Genomic DNA, 17,900 nt, shown 5'->3' on the forward strand with positions numbered 1-17,900 from the left:
TTTTAAATTAACAATTTTATTAAAAAAAAAATTCTAACAGTTGAAATACATGTAGTTTTCCTTCAATTTTTTGTCTTATTCTTATTGTATTCTATTCCATATCTTACGCGACAAAAATAACAGATACTGAAAGTAACTACAGCCATAATCCGCAGAGACAGCGGCACTAATAGGTACTACTGGGTCCAATTACGCTTCTTGATTCTATGCCACTCTTTTTAATTTACGAAAGATCTGATCGTAGTCCCTAAGGGCCGCAGTTAAGAAACCAAATGTTGGCAGTCATACCTGCCAGTGTTGTGCCCCTTTGTGAATATAATGCCATCTATACATTACTGTCTGCCAGATGCGACAAGAAAGATAATGCAATTATTTGAATGCATGCCAGACACAGATGTCAAGCCGAAAGTCAATGACCCACCTGGGATGTAGAAGAGCGAGACTCGGGCATTGACTGACACCAAGTACCCACCAGTGGATGGATCTTAGATTCTTAAAAACAGCTTTAGAGTTTTGGGAAAGACTTTATGTGCATTCACTTCCCAGGGTGCATTGCCTAACAGTATCCGGAATTTTTTGGTAAAGTGGTGACCTTTCATACAAGGTCACCGCTCACTGAGCTATTTGGATTTGTCCTGATGTGGACAGTATTATGGCAACATGTTATTGCCCATAAAAGATTACTGTAGAGTTTAAAGTATCACTGCAGTTTAATTTTTTATTATTTTTTTTTTGCAGAAATCAATAGTCCAGGCGATTTTAAGAAACTTTGTAATTGGGTTTTTTTAGCCGAAAAATGCATTTTTATCATGAAAAAGCAGCTTGAAGCTCTCCCACTGACTTCATTGTTCTCTATGTAGAAGGGAGGGGTGGAGGGAGATGAGGCACCAAAACAGGACAACAAAGAGTTAATTTACAGCTGCATCAACAGGCTATCTCCTCTGAGGTCAGCACTGACCTCTCTGACCTCTGAATAGCGTCTTTCACACAGTTCCCGCTGTGTAATTCTTTGTTCTCTGCTGGCGACTAATCTCCCTCCTCCCCCCTCCCCACTCCATAGGTTACACAGGCCCCGACTGATGTAAACCAGTCGAGATTTCCTCCTAGTGAGCAGTGGATAAGAGGGGGGGGGGACCTGGGGAAAGTCTTTTTGAATGCAGATAATGGCATATTTGCCTAATAAACCCAATTACAAAGTTTCTTAAAATCGCCTGTACTATTGATTTCTGCAAAAAAAACAAAAAAAAAAACACGACAGTGACATTTTAAAGGAGAAGTCCGGTAAAAATAATAATTAGCCAGCAGACGGGTGGTGTGTGTGTGTGTGTGTGTGTGTGGGGGGGGGGGGGTGCAGGGGGACATAATAAACAAGCTCTACTTACCTCTCCCTGTGTCCCCCCAAACGCCGTGTCAGAGACTCCAGGACCCCCTTCGGGAATTAATATTCCTTCAGGTACTGATATTGTCACGTCCCGGCTGATGGAGTGCCTGCTCAGCCAATCAGTGACTGCAGCAGTGTCCCACCACACTGACTGACTGGCTGAGCAGGCAGTCCATCAGCCAAGTCGTGACATCCTTTCAGAAGGAGATCCAGCAGCCTGGTGAGAGTCCCGGACATGGGGAGAGGTATGTAGCACCTGTTTATTAGGTTCCTCCCTGCCTGCCGGAAAATTATAATTCTCACTGGACCTTTCCATTAAGACAACCACAAGTATTCAGACTGTGTAGCCATAATGAGGGTTGTCCACACTAAGGGCCCTATTAAACCAAGCGATTTTCGTCCGTACTTGGCCAATTACCGGCCGATATTATGGTCTAATAGGTCATGTTAAAAGGCAATGGAACGCTGTCTTAAAACATGACCTATCACAACGATTACAATAGTGACAGTCTGCGGGCCATCCCTCCGTGTAATAGGAGTGGCGGACGCAGACTACCGATATTTTCGATGGGCCATCCGAATGACTAATGATCGTCTGGGCAGCCCCTCCCGCTGCACCCCGCGGTCCCCCGCTCCTCCTTATGTGTGTGTGTGTAGTGGTACAGACAGGGAGCAGGGAATGAAGAGCAAGCAAGCGCTAACCTGACAGGTCGGCGGTCACTTGTTCCTCAGTATCGGCCAGTGTAATAGGGCCCTAAATAAATTTTTCAAGAGCATTGGAATGCACGTTTCAAATCAAATCAGCGTCTTATTGATTTAATTGGAAAACCACAACCATACACAGGCAATTTTTAGAAGCTGACTTGTCCACAGTATCTTTCCTGATTTTTTTGACTGAAGAATGGGATATCGAATCCCCACCAATGTGCGCACAAAATCTCCACATTTCTGAAAAATGCAAATTTTCTTTGGAATTCTAGGCTGGGACCTATAGGCCAATTGCGCTCAACTGAGAATTCTGGGAAAAAGAATATGCAAAGCAGCTCTCTGACGCCACCTTATGGAGATAGCTTTTCATTCAAGTCAGTGTTTAATTCTGATAAGAAGCCTTAGACCAAGACTAAGGTGACATTTTGTAAAATTGCCCTCGGGGCATGGGTAGGGGTCAGTTTACTTTGTTTATTATTTTTCTGCACCCCCCCACCTGCCTTTTTTCAATTTTACAGGACTTCTCCTTTAAGCCAAGTGATACATCTCACCAGAAGGAGAGGTTACCCATTGGTAGACAACCGTTTTGAACTGATAAGGGGCAATAACCCGAAACAGCTGTCTACACATGGGTAGAGTTGTCTGACTTGGAACATGCCCCAAAGTTTTTTCCTTACAATGTTTTTCCTTACTTTGCCATCTATTGCCCCCATTGGATCTAGTATTGGACCTTTTTGCTTAAGGGATATTCCAGTGTTTATACTCTTAGGCTGAGTTCACATGGAGTAAAACTGGTGGAATTTTGCCAGCCTCTGTGTCACACTGGCAGTCTATGGGAGGCTCGCGCGCCTCCTCTCTCCACGCCTCTCTGCTTAGAAGAATTGTCCATTCTTCCGCACGGAGAGAGGAGGCACGCAAGCCTCCCATAGACTGCCAGTGTGACACGGAGGCTGGTGGACAATCAGACAACAGAACCTGTGACGTTAAGAACTATGCTGGAACATCAGACATATTTAACCTAGGCCTAACCAAACAGTTGGGACCCTCAACAATATCTTATCCAATAGGACCCTACACTTGACAACCTCCTACAAGCAGTACTCCCAGCAAACAGCTGATTTTACTAGGAGAAGCCACATCCCCCCAGACATTCCCCTTCTTGTAGTCGCTGTAGCATTACATGACCACCATTCAGATATAGAATAGTCATCCATGTTATACAAGGAAGGCTGGAGTCTGTACCAAAGCAAGCAAACAAGGCATACAAAAAAAGGGATGACTTCATGAGACAATCCCTTGAAGCAATTTACAGTTTAAAGGCAAACAATGCTGCAATGAGTGGATAGAGCTCATGAGGTCAAATACACATCACATTTCTCCCTTGTATGGACCCAAAGGCACAATTAATAGAAGAAGAATGCATATATAAAATAAGCAGTACTAGACCATGTTCATACTATGTATGAGACCCGCCGTTCCGTGACCAGGCCGGGTCACAGAACGGCCGGACTTTGAAAAGATCATCCTGGCTGGTACTGCAGTATCAGCCAAATGATCTTTCGGGCCGCACAGTTCTGATGTGGGCGCATCTGTGCACGCCCGAATCCGAACTCCTCACAGCACACCATGGAGCAAGTGGCCAGGCCGCTTGCTCCACAGTGTGCACTGACAGGGTTTTCTACGGCCGATATTCAATGAATAACGGCAGCAAAAAACTGACATGTCAGTTGTTTGCGGCACCGCAAGAGATCCCCGGCTGGAGCGTATACTAAGTGTATATGCTCCGTCCGGGATCCCATAGAAGGAAAGGTAACGTATATTTTCGTAATAATCATGTCCGCTGTACAAAGGCCGTGATTTTACGAAAATATACGTTGTGTGAACATAGCCTTAAAAGTTAAGCGACACTAGCTTAGGCCTAAGGATCATTAACCAATGTCCAGCAAAGCTACATCTAGTCTGTATAAAGACGTTAGGACGTCAGTGGCAGAGATGAGCGCAACTTAAGAATACTCGAGCCCATCCAAACCCAGAAGTCCAAACCCAGGGTCAGACGGACGTGGGCATGCAGGAGTTGTGCTCATCTCTGGTTTGTGGCTAAATAACAATGAGGGGGAAAAACTAAATAAATATAAAACAAACAAACAAAAAATGTTCTGCCTGCCTAGTGGCTACATATCATCCTTACATCATTTTACCAGAATCCAGTATTGGGTGTTTCTGTTACTAAATGCACAAAATTGAGCAAAATGTTGACACTTTAGTACATGTAGTCAATGATGTTTTTGCAAAAGTAGTAACACAAATGGCTGAAACGAGTTACTATGAACATGGCATAATATAGGATATAACATGCAGGTGGTTAGGTGACAGCATGGTGCAATGTGTACAAACATTCATCACCAATACCCCCCAAATTGTCTACCTGACCCAGACTAACCCTAATAATAATCAGTCCTTTTCTTATTGATGCATGTTTATTAAAGTGACTCTGTACCCACAATCTGTCCCCCCCAAAACCACTTGTACTGTCGGATAGCTGCTTTTAATCCAAGATCTGTCCTGGGGTCTGTTTGGCAGATGATGCAGTTATTGTCCTAAAAAACAACTTTAAACTGGCAGCCCCGTGCCCAACGGCTGTGGCCTAGTGTCTGTGCATTAGGCTGGCACAACCTCTCCGTCCCTCCTCCCCGCCCTCCTCATCATTAGGAATGCTCCAGGCAGATTTTCTACTATTTATCACCTGTGTCAGCACGGCACATGGGCTGGATCGTCAAGTCTCCCGTGCAGTTTCCACTGCAGAGGAATAGGAAAGAGGGTGGGGAGGTGGGACAGAGGGGTGATGCAAAGTTAGGGCACAGACACTCTAGGCCACAGCCATTTGGCACAGGGCTGCAAGTTTAAAAGTTGTTTTTGTAGGACAATAACTGCATTACCTGCCGACCGGACCCCAGGACAGATCTTGGATTAAAATCAGCTATCCGACGGTGCAAGTGTTTGGGGGGGTCATATTGTGGGTACAAAGTCACTTTAAAATTATCTGGGGCAGATACTGTGCCCCAAACCTTAGAAGCCAATTAGTGACATTAAGTAATAGGTGGTATATAGACAAGTGGGCCCAAAGATGCTATACATTGATGGAATAGGCTACTAAGCCACCAGCCCACTCCAGGACTGCTTGGTCTATGGTTTAATAAATCTGCCCCACATATTGTATTTTGTTGGGAGAATGTATCTGTTGGGTTTCAAAATTGAGGGATGGAAAAATTTAAGTGATAGTAGGGAGCAAAGAGTGATAAAGAGTACAGAAATAACATACTGATATATCTGATATCCTACTGGGCAGAGCTGTCTAGTCTTCTAAGTGTATGCTGTGTGTATCTGTGTGTATTTGGGGGGGGGGGGGGGCCTCCACAACTAAAAATTGTAATTAATCATTTTAAAGCCTTATCTAGTGATGACAACCCCTTTATAAGTTTCAACTGTGAACCGGCTGTTATTGTCAGAGGAATCCATGTCTGCAGGGGAAATGTAGCTTTACATGGTAGCTATTCCATTCAATATCTATCATGATGGGATGGGATGTCCACCAAAACGGCTTTTTTACTTGGGAGCCCCCTATCTATCTATCTATCTATCTCCTATCTATCTATCTATCTATCTATCTATCTATCTATTATCTATCTATCTATCTATCTATCTATCTATCTATTAATCTATTATCTATCTATCTATTATCTATCTATCTATCTATCTATCTATCTATCTATCTCCTATCTATCTATTAATCTATTATCTATCTATCTATCTATCTATCTATCTATCTATCTATCAATCATCTATCTATCTATCTATCTATCTATCTATTAATCTATTATCTATCTATCTATTTATTTATCTATCTATCTATCTATCTATCTCCTATCTATCTATCTATCTATTATCTATCTATCTATTTATTTATCTATCTATCTCCTATCTATCTATCTATCTATCTCCTATCTATCTATCTATCTATCTATCTATCTATCTATCTATCAATCAGCTCCTATCTATCTATCTATCTATCTATCTATCTATTATCTATCTATCTATCTATCTATTAATCTATTATCTATCTATCTATTATCTATCTATCTATCTATCTATCTATCTATCTATCTATCTCCTATCTATCTCCTATCTATCTATTAATCTATTATCTATCTATCTATCAATCATCTATCTATCTATCTATCTATCTATTAATCTATTATCTATCTATCTATCATCTATCTATCTATCTATCTATCTATCTATCTATCTATTAATCTATTATCTATCTATCTATCTATCTATCTCCTATCTATCTATCTATCTATCTATCTCCTATCTATCTATCTGTCTATTTATCTATCTATCTATCTATCTATCTATCTATCTATCTCCTATCTATCTATTATCTATTTATCTATCTATCTATCTATCTATCTATCTATCTATCTATCTATCTCCTATCTATCTATCTGTCTATTTATCTATCTATCTCCTATCTATCTATTATCTATTTATCTATCTATCTATCTATCTATCTATCTATCTATCTATCTATCTATCTCCTATCTATCTATCTATCTATCTATCTATCTATCTATGATCTCCAATATGATACCATGCAATATACACAACTGTGACATAATTTATTAGCGTCATAAGAATAGCGGAAGGAAGCGTAATGCAAGCATAAAAGCGGCAATCACTGTGATGTAAGAGAATAAGTAAAACAGACTAAACAAAACGTACTTTATGACTACAGCTGTTGAGCGGCAGATGATAATCCTCTTCTACATATTTCCTTTTAAAGTAAGTGCTCTTGGAAGCTGTTTTTGGATGTGAAATTCCCCTGCAATGTGATTCTGTGGTAATAAATCAGATATGACAGATGATATGCAGTTCGCCTGAGGTTCTCCAAACACAATAACTTTGTTTCCTCACACACAACAGAATATATCATGGCACACATTGATCTTATACTTTACATCTTGGAGTGTAATACAGTGCGGGGAGAACACGCAGCAGCGGAAATGTCAATCCTGTCGTATGACTGCGCTCCTGATAAATCTTATACTGGATAGAATGGGGATGAGATTGCCCATCACTGTATGGCCGCCATACCATAGAGAAATAGAGGGGAGTTTTTGTTATACTGTACAGGTTGTGACACCTTTGTTTTCTATCTATAACATTTAAAGGGGTTGTTCAGAGAAAATCTTTTTCTTTCAAATGAACTGGTTTCAGAAAGTCATATAGATTTGTAATTTACTTCTATTTAAAAATCTCAAGTCTTTCCATACTTATCAGCTGCTGCATGTCCTGCAGGAAGTGGTGTATTCTTTCCAGTCTGACACAGTGCTCTCTGCTGCCACCTCTTTCCATGTCAGGAACTGTCCAGAGCAGCAGCAAATCCCCATAGAAAACCTCTCCTGCTCTGAGCAGTTCCTGACATGGACAGAGGTGGCAGCAGAGAGCACCGTGTCAGTCTGGAAAGAATACACCATTTTCTGCAGGACATACAGCAGCTGATAAGTATGGGAAGACTTGAGATTTTTAAATAGAAGTACATTACAAATCTATATAACTTTCTGAAACCAGTTGATTTAAAAGAAAAGGTTTTTCGCCGGAGTACCCCTTTAAGCGCCATTCACGTCAATGGAACGGAGTTGCAAAACCTCACACCCAAAGTGGAGGCAAGAGCAGTGCTGTCTCTGGAAGAAAGTGGCCATGTTTTTCGAACACTGGATAACTTCCTTGCCCATGTATAGTGTGAATCGGTCTATTTCCACATATTCTAGTGAACAAGGTGGAGGGTGCTCACCAGATGATTATGTTACGCTCTGTTCTACTGGGATGATGATGGGCTATTATGTACCAGTGTAGGGATGGAACTCACTACAATGCAGTAACATCAGGTTATACAGCGATATACCTTAGGGAATGCACCTCCGACATATAGAACACCCTTACTGTTTCTGGGGGTGAGAAACACTCTTTAGGGTACATTCACACTTACCTGATCCGCAGCATATTTTCTGCTGCGGATCCGCAGCAGATCCGCAGCAGATTTCATTTAAATAACTGAACACAGCATCAAATCTGCACCATCAAATCTGCTGCAGATCAGCTGCAGATCCTGTAGGTGTGAACACACCCTTAGGGTATAAACCCACACACCGTATATGCAGCGTATATCTGCTGCATATACGGTGTGTGGGTTTATACCCTTAAAGGGATTTTCCACAGCATATACCTGTATATACTGTACCAGAACAACCTCTGAGACCCCCCCCCCCCCCCAATCTGGGGAATATATATACTGTGACCCCCGGCTCCACCTGGTGAGGCCTCCGCTGTTCATGTCTCTATACATTTCCCACTTGGATATAGCATAGGGAGCATCTGTTTTCCAGATAGGTGGGGGGTCCCAGGGGTGGGCAGTGCAGTTAGCAGATATATATATAGCGTATCCTGTGGTTATGCAATGTACTTCTATAGAGAGAATCCCCATTGAGACGTGCATGTCACTCTCTAATCATTCATTTTCATTACATCTGCGAATCTTTCTGTAAATTCTAGTTTATTTTCTAAAAGACCAAAACCTGAAGCCTCTAAATCTCAATGTACAATATATATATATATATATATATATATATATATATATATATATATATATATATATATATATATATATCTCAAGAGTAAAGCAGATTATATAAGGGAGGGACTCTCACTAACATAAATGGCGCACGAAATGGATGAGATCTTATGGCAGGGTTCAGCAGATAGAGACCATGGGGGGGAGATTTATCAAACATGGTGTAAAGTGAAACTGGCTCAGTTGCCCCTAGCAACCAATCAGATTCCACCTTTCATTTTCCAAAGAGTCTGTGAGGAATGAAAGGTGGAATCTGATTGGTTGCTAGGGGCAGCTGAGCCAGTTTCACTTTACACCATGTTTGATAAATTTCCCTATCTCTCAGGGATATGGAGCAGAGTGCACGGTTATAGGAAGCGGCTCTGGCAGTAATGGAGGGCATGACCACTTCTGCCACCACTGCTGTTATTGCTTTGATGCATAAAAAGAAAAAAATTAAATAACAATGGTAACAATTACTAAAAGGAGTCATCGTTTAAACCATATCAGTGGGGGCCGACTGCTGGAACCCTCACTGATAAAGACTATGGGGTGGCCCTGTTACCTTGTGAATGGAGCAGTAGCATGCTTAGTCTTCACTCTAGTCTCTCACTATGGGTCTTTCTAAGATCGTTGAGTATTAAATGGCAGTATATGTATGGCACTGTATGGCAGTATATGTATGGCAGTATGTATGGCACTGTATGGCAGTATATGTATGGCACTGTATGGCAGTATGTATGGCACTGTATGGCAGTATGCATGGCACTGTATGGCAGTATATATATGGCACTGTATGGCAGTATGTATGGCACTGTATGGCAGTATATATATATATATATATGTATATATATAGTATATATATGGCACTCGGTTCAGGGAAGAAAAAGAGTGCTGCACCTCACACCTATGGCTGATACTAGTGCCCCTAGGCTAAATAAAAAACACATCAGAATTTTGTGTATGAATTGATCAAGCCATACTGCCCCATGTGCCTCGTGCCGGTATCTGATACACATGGGTCCCTACACTAAGTCCACACCGTGCCAGTCAGTGGCCACCAACCCCGCAGGCGTGCACAGTCAGGGAACGGGGGCCATGGGACGGCCCTGCGACCCCCATGCCACAGGACCAGACCCAAAAACACCACACCAGAACCCGGCCAGCACCGCCGGCGGAGAAGGTCGCCCCCAAACAGCACAAGTCTGGATGAGGTATTGCACTCACCATAGCTTCTGCAGACAGAATGGGAAAATACAGGAGGGATTAAAACCATGTGCACTCAGGTGTCTCCTGCTAATTGCGGTCATGTGGGTCTCACCAGGAGGAGTGCAATACACGGAGAAAAGAGAGAAACAAAATGCGGTTCAGGGAAGAAAAAGAGTGCTGCACCTCACACCACACGGTGTGGACTTAGCGTAGGGACCCGTGTGGACCAGAGGACCTGCGCGGTGGTACACGGGGCAATATGGCTTGATCAATTCATATACAGACACTCTGGTGTTGATTTTTAATATAGGCCTAGCGGCATTAGTATCAGCCATAGATGGGATGTGCAGCCGTTCCATTCTCACCGGTTCGTGATATATATGGCACTGTATGGCAGTATATGTATGGCACTCTATGGCAGTATGTATGGCACTGTATGGCAGTATATGTATGGCACTGTATGGCAGTATGTATGGCACTGTATGGCAGTATATGTATGGCACTGTATGGCAGTATATGTATGGCACTGTATGGCAGTATATGTATGGCACTGTATGGCAGTATATGTATGGCACTGTATGGCAGTATGTATGGCACTGTATGACAGTATATGTATGGCACTGTATGGCAGTATATGTATGGCACTGTATGGCAGTATGTATGGCACTGTATGGCAGTATATGTATGGCACTGTATGGCAGTATATGTATGGCACTGTATAGCAGTATGTATGGCACTGTATGGCAGTATGTATGGCACTGTATGGCAGTATATGTATGGGACTGTATAGCAGTATGTATGGCGCTGTATGACAGTATATTTATGGCACTGTATGGCAGTATATGTATGGCACTGTATGGCAGTATGTATGGCACTGTATGGCAGTATATGTATGGCACTGTATGGCAGTATATGTATGGCACTGTATAGCAGTATGTATGGCACTGTATGGCAGTATGTATGGCACTGTATGGCAGTATATGTATGGGACTGTATAGCAGTATGTATGGCACTGTATGGCAGTATATGTATGGCAGTATATGTATGGCACTGTATGGCAGTATGTATGGCACTGTATGGCAGTATGTATGGCACTGTATGACAGTATATGTATGGCACTGTATGGCAGTATGTATGGCACTGTATGGCAGTATGTATATGGGACTGTATAGCAGTATGTATGGCACTGTATGGCAGTATATGTATGGCACTGTATGGCAGTATGTATGGCACTGTATGGCAGTATGTATGGCAGTGTATGGCAGTATATATATGGGACTGTATAGCAGTATGTATGGCACTGTAAGGCAGTATATGTATGGCACTGTATGGCAGTATATGTATGGCACTGTATGGCAGTATGTATGGGACTGTATGGCAGTATATGTATGGCACTGTATGGCAGTATATGTATGGCACTATATGTTTGGCACTGTATGGCAGTATGTATGGCACTGTATGGCAGTATATGTATGGCACTGTATGGCAGTATGTATGGGACTGTATGGCAGTGTATGTGTGGCACTGTATGGCATTATGTAGAGATGAGCGAATAGCTTTGTTTGCTCTGCAGTCAGTTAATACACCAGCTGCCTTTCATCTGGATGCTGCTCCATCCCAGGTGTCTGGAAAAGTTGGATCCCGTCCTGGGAAAGTGGGAGAAGCCCTGGACTGGATCCAGCTTTTCCAGACATCTGGGGTGGAGTGGCAGGGAGCGTCACAGAGATCAAAGGCAGCTGGCGTGTAAGCCAACTACAGAGCAAAGGAAGTGATTTGCTTCATTTGTAATGTAAATTTGCCCGTCTGTGTGTATGGCACTGTATGGCATAAGGCACCCCCGTTCTTGTGATTAGTAGGGTCCTGATCTGATACTTATTACCCGTCCTGTGAATAGGTGATCCATTTTAATCTCCTTTAAAACAGCCCATTATTATGTGTCTCCAGCTCCTATGCATATTTAAGTGTCTCCATGGTAACAGACAACAAACAAACCCTGTGTAGTCTGATACTGCTGTCATACTATATTCTTCTTATTCATCCACTTTCCTGTGAAAAATTTCACAAAATTATTCACAATATAATTTGTGTCCGAAAAACTTATCCATGCTTGGACGGGAAAGGGCACCATTAATTTCAACAGCTGAGTGTAGTCTGCTAGTGAGTGGTTTTGGTCATATACCAACTCCAAGTTGTGCCTCAGGCTGAGAAGAGTGATTTGCAGGACTATTCAGTTCAAGACCAAACTCTGATATATCTCAGAAAATGACCGTGGTCACTAGCTGAATATGCTCAGGCCATTGAAATGAATGTGGCCTGTCCAGCAGGGGACATGTAATTTCCAGACATATTTACAAATCATGGTAGGAGCCCTGCCTTAAAGGGGCACTCCGGCCCGGGTGTATTTTTCAGCTATGGCTGGGGATGGGGTGGTTATGGACAGCAGAGGTCACTTACCTCCCCGGTTCCAGCGCCGGGTCCCGGATCGCGCCGCCCAGTACACCCGTCCCGTGGCCGCTTCCTGGTGTGAGCTGCCGCATGAGACGTGACGTTTTAAGGCAGCTCAGCCATTCAGCGGCCGTAGCAAAGTCCCGCCTCGGCGCGGGACAGGGGTACCGAGTGGTGCGATCTGGGACCCAGCGCTGGAATGGGGTTGGTAAGTGACTTCCGCCGTCCATAACCACCCCATCCCTGGCCATAACTGAAAAATACCCCCAGGCCGGAGTACCCCTTTAAAGGAGAAGTCCAGCCATCTTTAAAATCTGGCAGCCGGCAGGGGCAGGGGGGAATTTGATCAGGAGTAGGAACGTAGCTTGGGACCCCTGCTGGGGAACCCGGAATCTCCAGAGCTGACCCAGCTGATGGACTGGCCGCTTAGCTAGTCAGTGACAGGGACGGGACACCACTCTAGTCACTGATTGGCTGAGCAGTCAGAACATCAGCCAAGATAGGCCTTTCCCCCTCGAGTCATGATGTCATCACAACTCAGGGAAAAATACCTTCTGGCAGGGGTCCCGAGGCCGGTCCCTCGTTCACCATGGGCAAGGGGAGAGGTAAGTTAGTACTTGTAATTAATTTTCCCGGGATTTTAAAAATCACCAGACCTCTCCTTTAATAAGAAGTAAGGAACAGATAGAAGGGATTGTATCTGCCGGTCAGACTACTTTGTAGTCTGTTACCATGGAGACACATAGGTATACACAATATGGTAAGGATTATTTTAAATTGAGACTATGCAGAAAGTGGAAGCATTTCTCATTTTAGATGCATTGAAACAATACCAGCAATGGCTGCAAAGGTGGACATAGGATTCACACAGGCCATAGACAATAAATTGGTAGGACAGGTTATATCTACTTGTGCTGTAATAAGCGTCACATGACTAGCAGCCGCTTATCTCCTCATGTCACCGTCAAGCTTTTATGTTCATTGAGGTTTTACTGATTGTGCGGGAAAATCCTCCATGAGCCTAGAACATGGAACAAGGTTCTCTTTCTATGGAAATGATTGTATATATTACTTTACCGCTAATCAAAATGTATCAAAGCATGTCAGTGTTCGCTGTTATATTGTTCGAAATGTCTATAATATAATATAGTCTGTCCTATTGAAAAAAAATAAACTGGAAAATGTGATAATGACAGTATATGAGCGCTCCATAATACACGCCATCCATTCCTGTCACCTACCGCGTATTATTGTTTGTTCTATGATTTCTGTCTGGGAGGAGGGAAAGACACCGTTATTATATTTATCGGGATCCAACCTTAGATCCAGACTTATCAGATGACGGGTAACTATGGAGATGAGCGCAGCACTTTATCTATGTCTTATTGTGCTGGGTTATTCTATAGGACCGACTTGTCACCGAGGAGCCTTGATGTGTTGTATCCTATGCAATGTATATCGATCAGCCGTAACATTAAGGGTGAGTTCAGCTGATCAGCAGAAGATCTGATGACCCAGATTTGATTTGCTTCAAATCTGCGCCGTCAAATCTGCCGCAGCTCCTGTATGTGTGAACGCACCCAGAGATTCGTAAGTTACTTCTATTAAAAAATCTCAAGTCTCCCAGTATTTAACAGCTTCTGTATGTCCTGCAGGAAGAGTTGTATTCTTTCCAATCTGAAGAGCAGGAGAGGTTTTCTATGGGGATTTTCTGCTGCTCTGGACAGTTCCTGACATGGACAGAGGTGGCAGCAGAGAGCACTGTGTAAGACTGGAAAGAATACACCACTTCCTGCAGGACATATAGCAGCTGATAGGTACCGAAAGACTGGAGTTTTTTTTTAAAAGAAGTAAATTGCAAATCTCTGATAATTTCTGCCACCAGTTATTATAAAGGAAAGTAAAAATTCCCTAGAATATCCCTTTAAAGCCACATTGATGCTTGTCAGGGCTTGGATATATTAGGAGCTAGTAATCAGTCATTTCTTGATGTTGGAAGCAGGAAAAATGGTCAATGGTAAGAATCTGTGACAAAGGCCGAACAGTGATGTGTAGAGACTGTGTCAGAGCCTTTCCAGCACGGCGGGTGTTGTGGGGTGTTCTCAGGACGTAGTGGTTAGTATCTACCTAAAGTCATCATAGAAAGGAGAATTGGCGAACCAGGAACCAGGCTTGTGGGGAGCAAAGGCTAACCTGCCCTAACCTGGTCCGATCCCACAAAGGAGCTGCTGTGTCGGATCACAGCTTACTTAAAGGGGTATTCCGGTAAAAATTAACTTTTCCCTTTCAACGGAAGATTGGAGAAACGTAAGGAGAAACGTAAGGAGCTGAGTATGCCAGAAAAGAGTGCTGTACTTGGCTCTTTCCATCGTTTCACAGGAATGAATAGAGCCACCGGTTACATGCTGCACCTGCTGCTCTATTCATAATACAGAAGCCAGGGCCCAATACAAAGATGGGTGGGGGTACAGAGGTTGGACCCCTCTGCGATCTCCTATTTTTCCCCTATCTAGGGGATAGGGAAAGGTTAGTTTTTCCTGAAATACCGCTTTAACATGGGGGCCGCGGACCACTTAGAGTCAATGCTGACCCCTGTTTGCTGATGAAAATGTCTACAATGGGTATCCTAACTTGACCATTAAGCAATGGATGAAAGTCTGGTCTGGTCTGATGAATTATATGGATGGCCAGGTGCGTGTGTGTCAATTACCTGGGGAGGAGATGGCTCCAGGATGCACTATGGGAAGAAGACAAGATGGCGGAGGCAGTGTGATTGGCAATGTTCTGCTGTGGACCTTGTGTACCTAACCATTGTACACAACAAGTCCTCCCCTTCATGACAGTGGGGCCCCCTAATGGTAGCAGCCAGCAGGATAATGTCCCGGGGGCCACACTGCAGACATTGTTCAAGAATGAGGAACAAGTCAAAGAGATCAAGATGATCACTCGGCCTTCAGATTCCCCACATCTCAATCTGATCGATCATCTGTGGGATGTGCTGGAGAAACAAGGAGGCCGCACCTCACACCTTACAGGACCTGCTGCTGATACCACAGGAGACATCACAGGGATATGGGGTCCTCACACCTTACAGGATCTGCTGCTGATACCACAGGAGACATCACAGGGATATGGGGTCCGCACCTCACACCTTACAGGATGCTGATACCACAGGAGACATCACAGGGTAATGGGGTCCTCACACCTTACAGGATGCTGATACCACAGGAGACATCACAGGGATATGGGGTCCTCACACCTTACAGGATGCTGATACCACAGGAGACATCACAGGGATATGGGGTCCTCACACCTTACAGGATGCTGATACCACAGGGGACATCACAGGGATATGGGGTCCGCACCTCACACCTTACAGGATGCTGATACCACAGGAGACATCACAGGGATATGGGGTCCGCACCTCACACCTTACAGGATGCTGATACCACAGGGGACATCACAAAGATATGGGGTCCTCACACCTTACAGGATGCTGATACCACAGGAGACATCACAGGGATATGGGGTCCGTACACCTTACAGGATGCTGATACCACAGGAGACATCACAGGGATATGGGGTCCGCACCTCACACCTTACAGGATATACTGATACCACAGGAGACATCACAGGGATATGGGGTCCTCACACCTTACAGGATGCTGATACCACAGGAGACATCACAGGAATATGGGGTCCGCACCTCACACCTTACAGGATGCTGATACCACAGGAGACATCACAGGGATATGGGGTCCTCACACCTTACAGGATGCTGATACCACAGGAGACATCACAGGGATATGGGGTCCTCACACCTTACAGGATGCTGATACCACAGGAGACATCACAGGGATATGGGGTCCGCACCTCACACCTTACAGGATGCTGATACCACAGGAGACATCACAGGGATATGGGGTCCTCACACCTTACAGGATGCTAATACCACAGGAGACATCACAGGGATATGGGGTCCTCACACCTTACAGGATGCTGATACCTAAGGGGATATCACAGGGATATGGGGTCCTCACCTCACACCTTACAGGATGCTGATACTTAAGGGGACATCACAGCGATATGGGGTCCTCACCTCACAACTGCTGATAGCACAGAGGACATCACGTGTCTATGGTGGCCGAGCCTTGATGAGTCAGAGCACATTATTAGGTGGTTTTAATGTTATGGCTGATCGATGTATAGCACCTGACGTCCACCTTGGCGATAATCAAGGCGGCCCATGGGCGAACCCTCTATCCTTTCTTTAGTAAGGGATAATTTTTGTTTAATCAATGAAACTTTTCCTAATGAAAATGAATGATCAGAAAGCAATGTGCTGAAATACCGTTGCCATGGCGATAATGATAGTGGCACATTGTCGCTTTACGGCTACACTTGAACTATCACTCCCAGCAGGCTACCGTAGACAAAGTCAAAGACCATAAAACCTCCTGTAATACATTAATGCTGCTGAGACCTACCTGCAGCAGAGTCACATAGTCTGTACTCCTGGTGCTGGGCATGGAGAGAGCTGGACGAGCCGCTTGCCTTGCCCGGGTGCTCGGTCTCCCAGACGGCCCTGTACTCTGCAATCTCTGCTGTACCTTCTGAGGTAATGGGGTTGCAGAATCTGTTCATGGACAGAACCACAGTCATCTCTTATAGCCAGCAATCTGTGAATAGAAAACAATATGTAGGTATCAGGCCAGCTGGCATCCAGGGAGAAGAACATTAGCAGTGCCCTCTATGGTGTGAAGGTGAAAAACACTGGATGTAGCAGAGCTGAATGTGTCATCTAACTCTGTCCTGACTTCATTGTTATAATAACAGCCTTGCTTGCATCCTGTAACATTTCATCTGTTGTGATACCACAACTCCCAGCATTGCTTGTGCATTGCGATAACTTAGCCTTGCGCGCCTATGCTTAAAATTTTGAGCTGTTGCAGTACTACAATTCCCAGCAGTGCTCGTACATTGAGATACCTTAGCTTTGCTCACCTAAACTTTAATTTTTCCACTGTTGCAGTACTACAACTCCCAGCATCACTTGTGCATTGCGATAACTTAGGGCCCTATTCCACAGGACGATTATCGTTCAGATTATCGTTAAGTCATTTGAATCTAAGCGATAATCATTCGGTTGAATAGCAGTTAACGATTAACGACCGAACGAGAAATCGTTGATCGTTTAATAAGACCTGGACCTATTTTTATCATTGCTCGTTCGCATTGAATAAGACGTCGTTCGCAGTAGTGACGAAAGCAATAGCGACGACAAGACGACCGCAAGAACGATCGTAAGTAACGATTATCCTTTCCTGTAAATGGGTGAACGATTTCTGGTCTCTCGCAATAGCGGTCGTTTGAGATCGTTTATCGTTAACAATTATGCGAACGATAATCGTCCCATGAAATACAGCCCTTAGCCAGGCTTACCTATACTTTAAATTTTCAATTGTTGCAGTACTACAACTCCCAGCA

The 17,900-nt window shown here is 43.9% G+C and overlaps 1 protein-coding gene and 1 long non-coding RNA gene across 4 annotated transcripts in view; one reads left to right on the plus strand and one right to left on the minus strand.

Annotated features, from left to right (window-relative positions):
• Positions 1-17,900, plus strand: part of LOC138774175 (uncharacterized) — a 111,222-nt gene that overhangs the window by 73,501 nt on the left and 19,821 nt on the right. The gene's annotated exons all lie outside the window — the stretch shown is intronic.
• The window catches only part of SERTAD4 (SERTA domain containing 4), a 63,835-nt gene that overhangs the window by 7,806 nt on the left and 38,129 nt on the right, over positions 1-17,900 (minus strand). For all 3 annotated transcript variants that reach the window (XM_069954821.1, XM_069954820.1, XM_069954819.1), the window contains exons 2-3: positions 16,901-17,092; positions 6,872-6,984 (exon numbers count right to left, since the gene is read on the minus strand). In XM_069954821.1, the coding sequence (XP_069810922.1) occupies positions 6,872-6,984; positions 16,901-17,075 (288 nt within the window). In that variant the 5' untranslated portion in view covers positions 17,076-17,092. The remainder of the gene's footprint in view (positions 1-6,871; positions 6,985-16,900; positions 17,093-17,900) is intronic.

This window comes from Dendropsophus ebraccatus, chromosome 15 (genome assembly GCF_027789765.1).
Source record: "Dendropsophus ebraccatus isolate aDenEbr1 chromosome 15, aDenEbr1.pat, whole genome shotgun sequence".
Taxonomy (NCBI): Eukaryota; Metazoa; Chordata; class Amphibia; order Anura; family Hylidae; genus Dendropsophus; species Dendropsophus ebraccatus.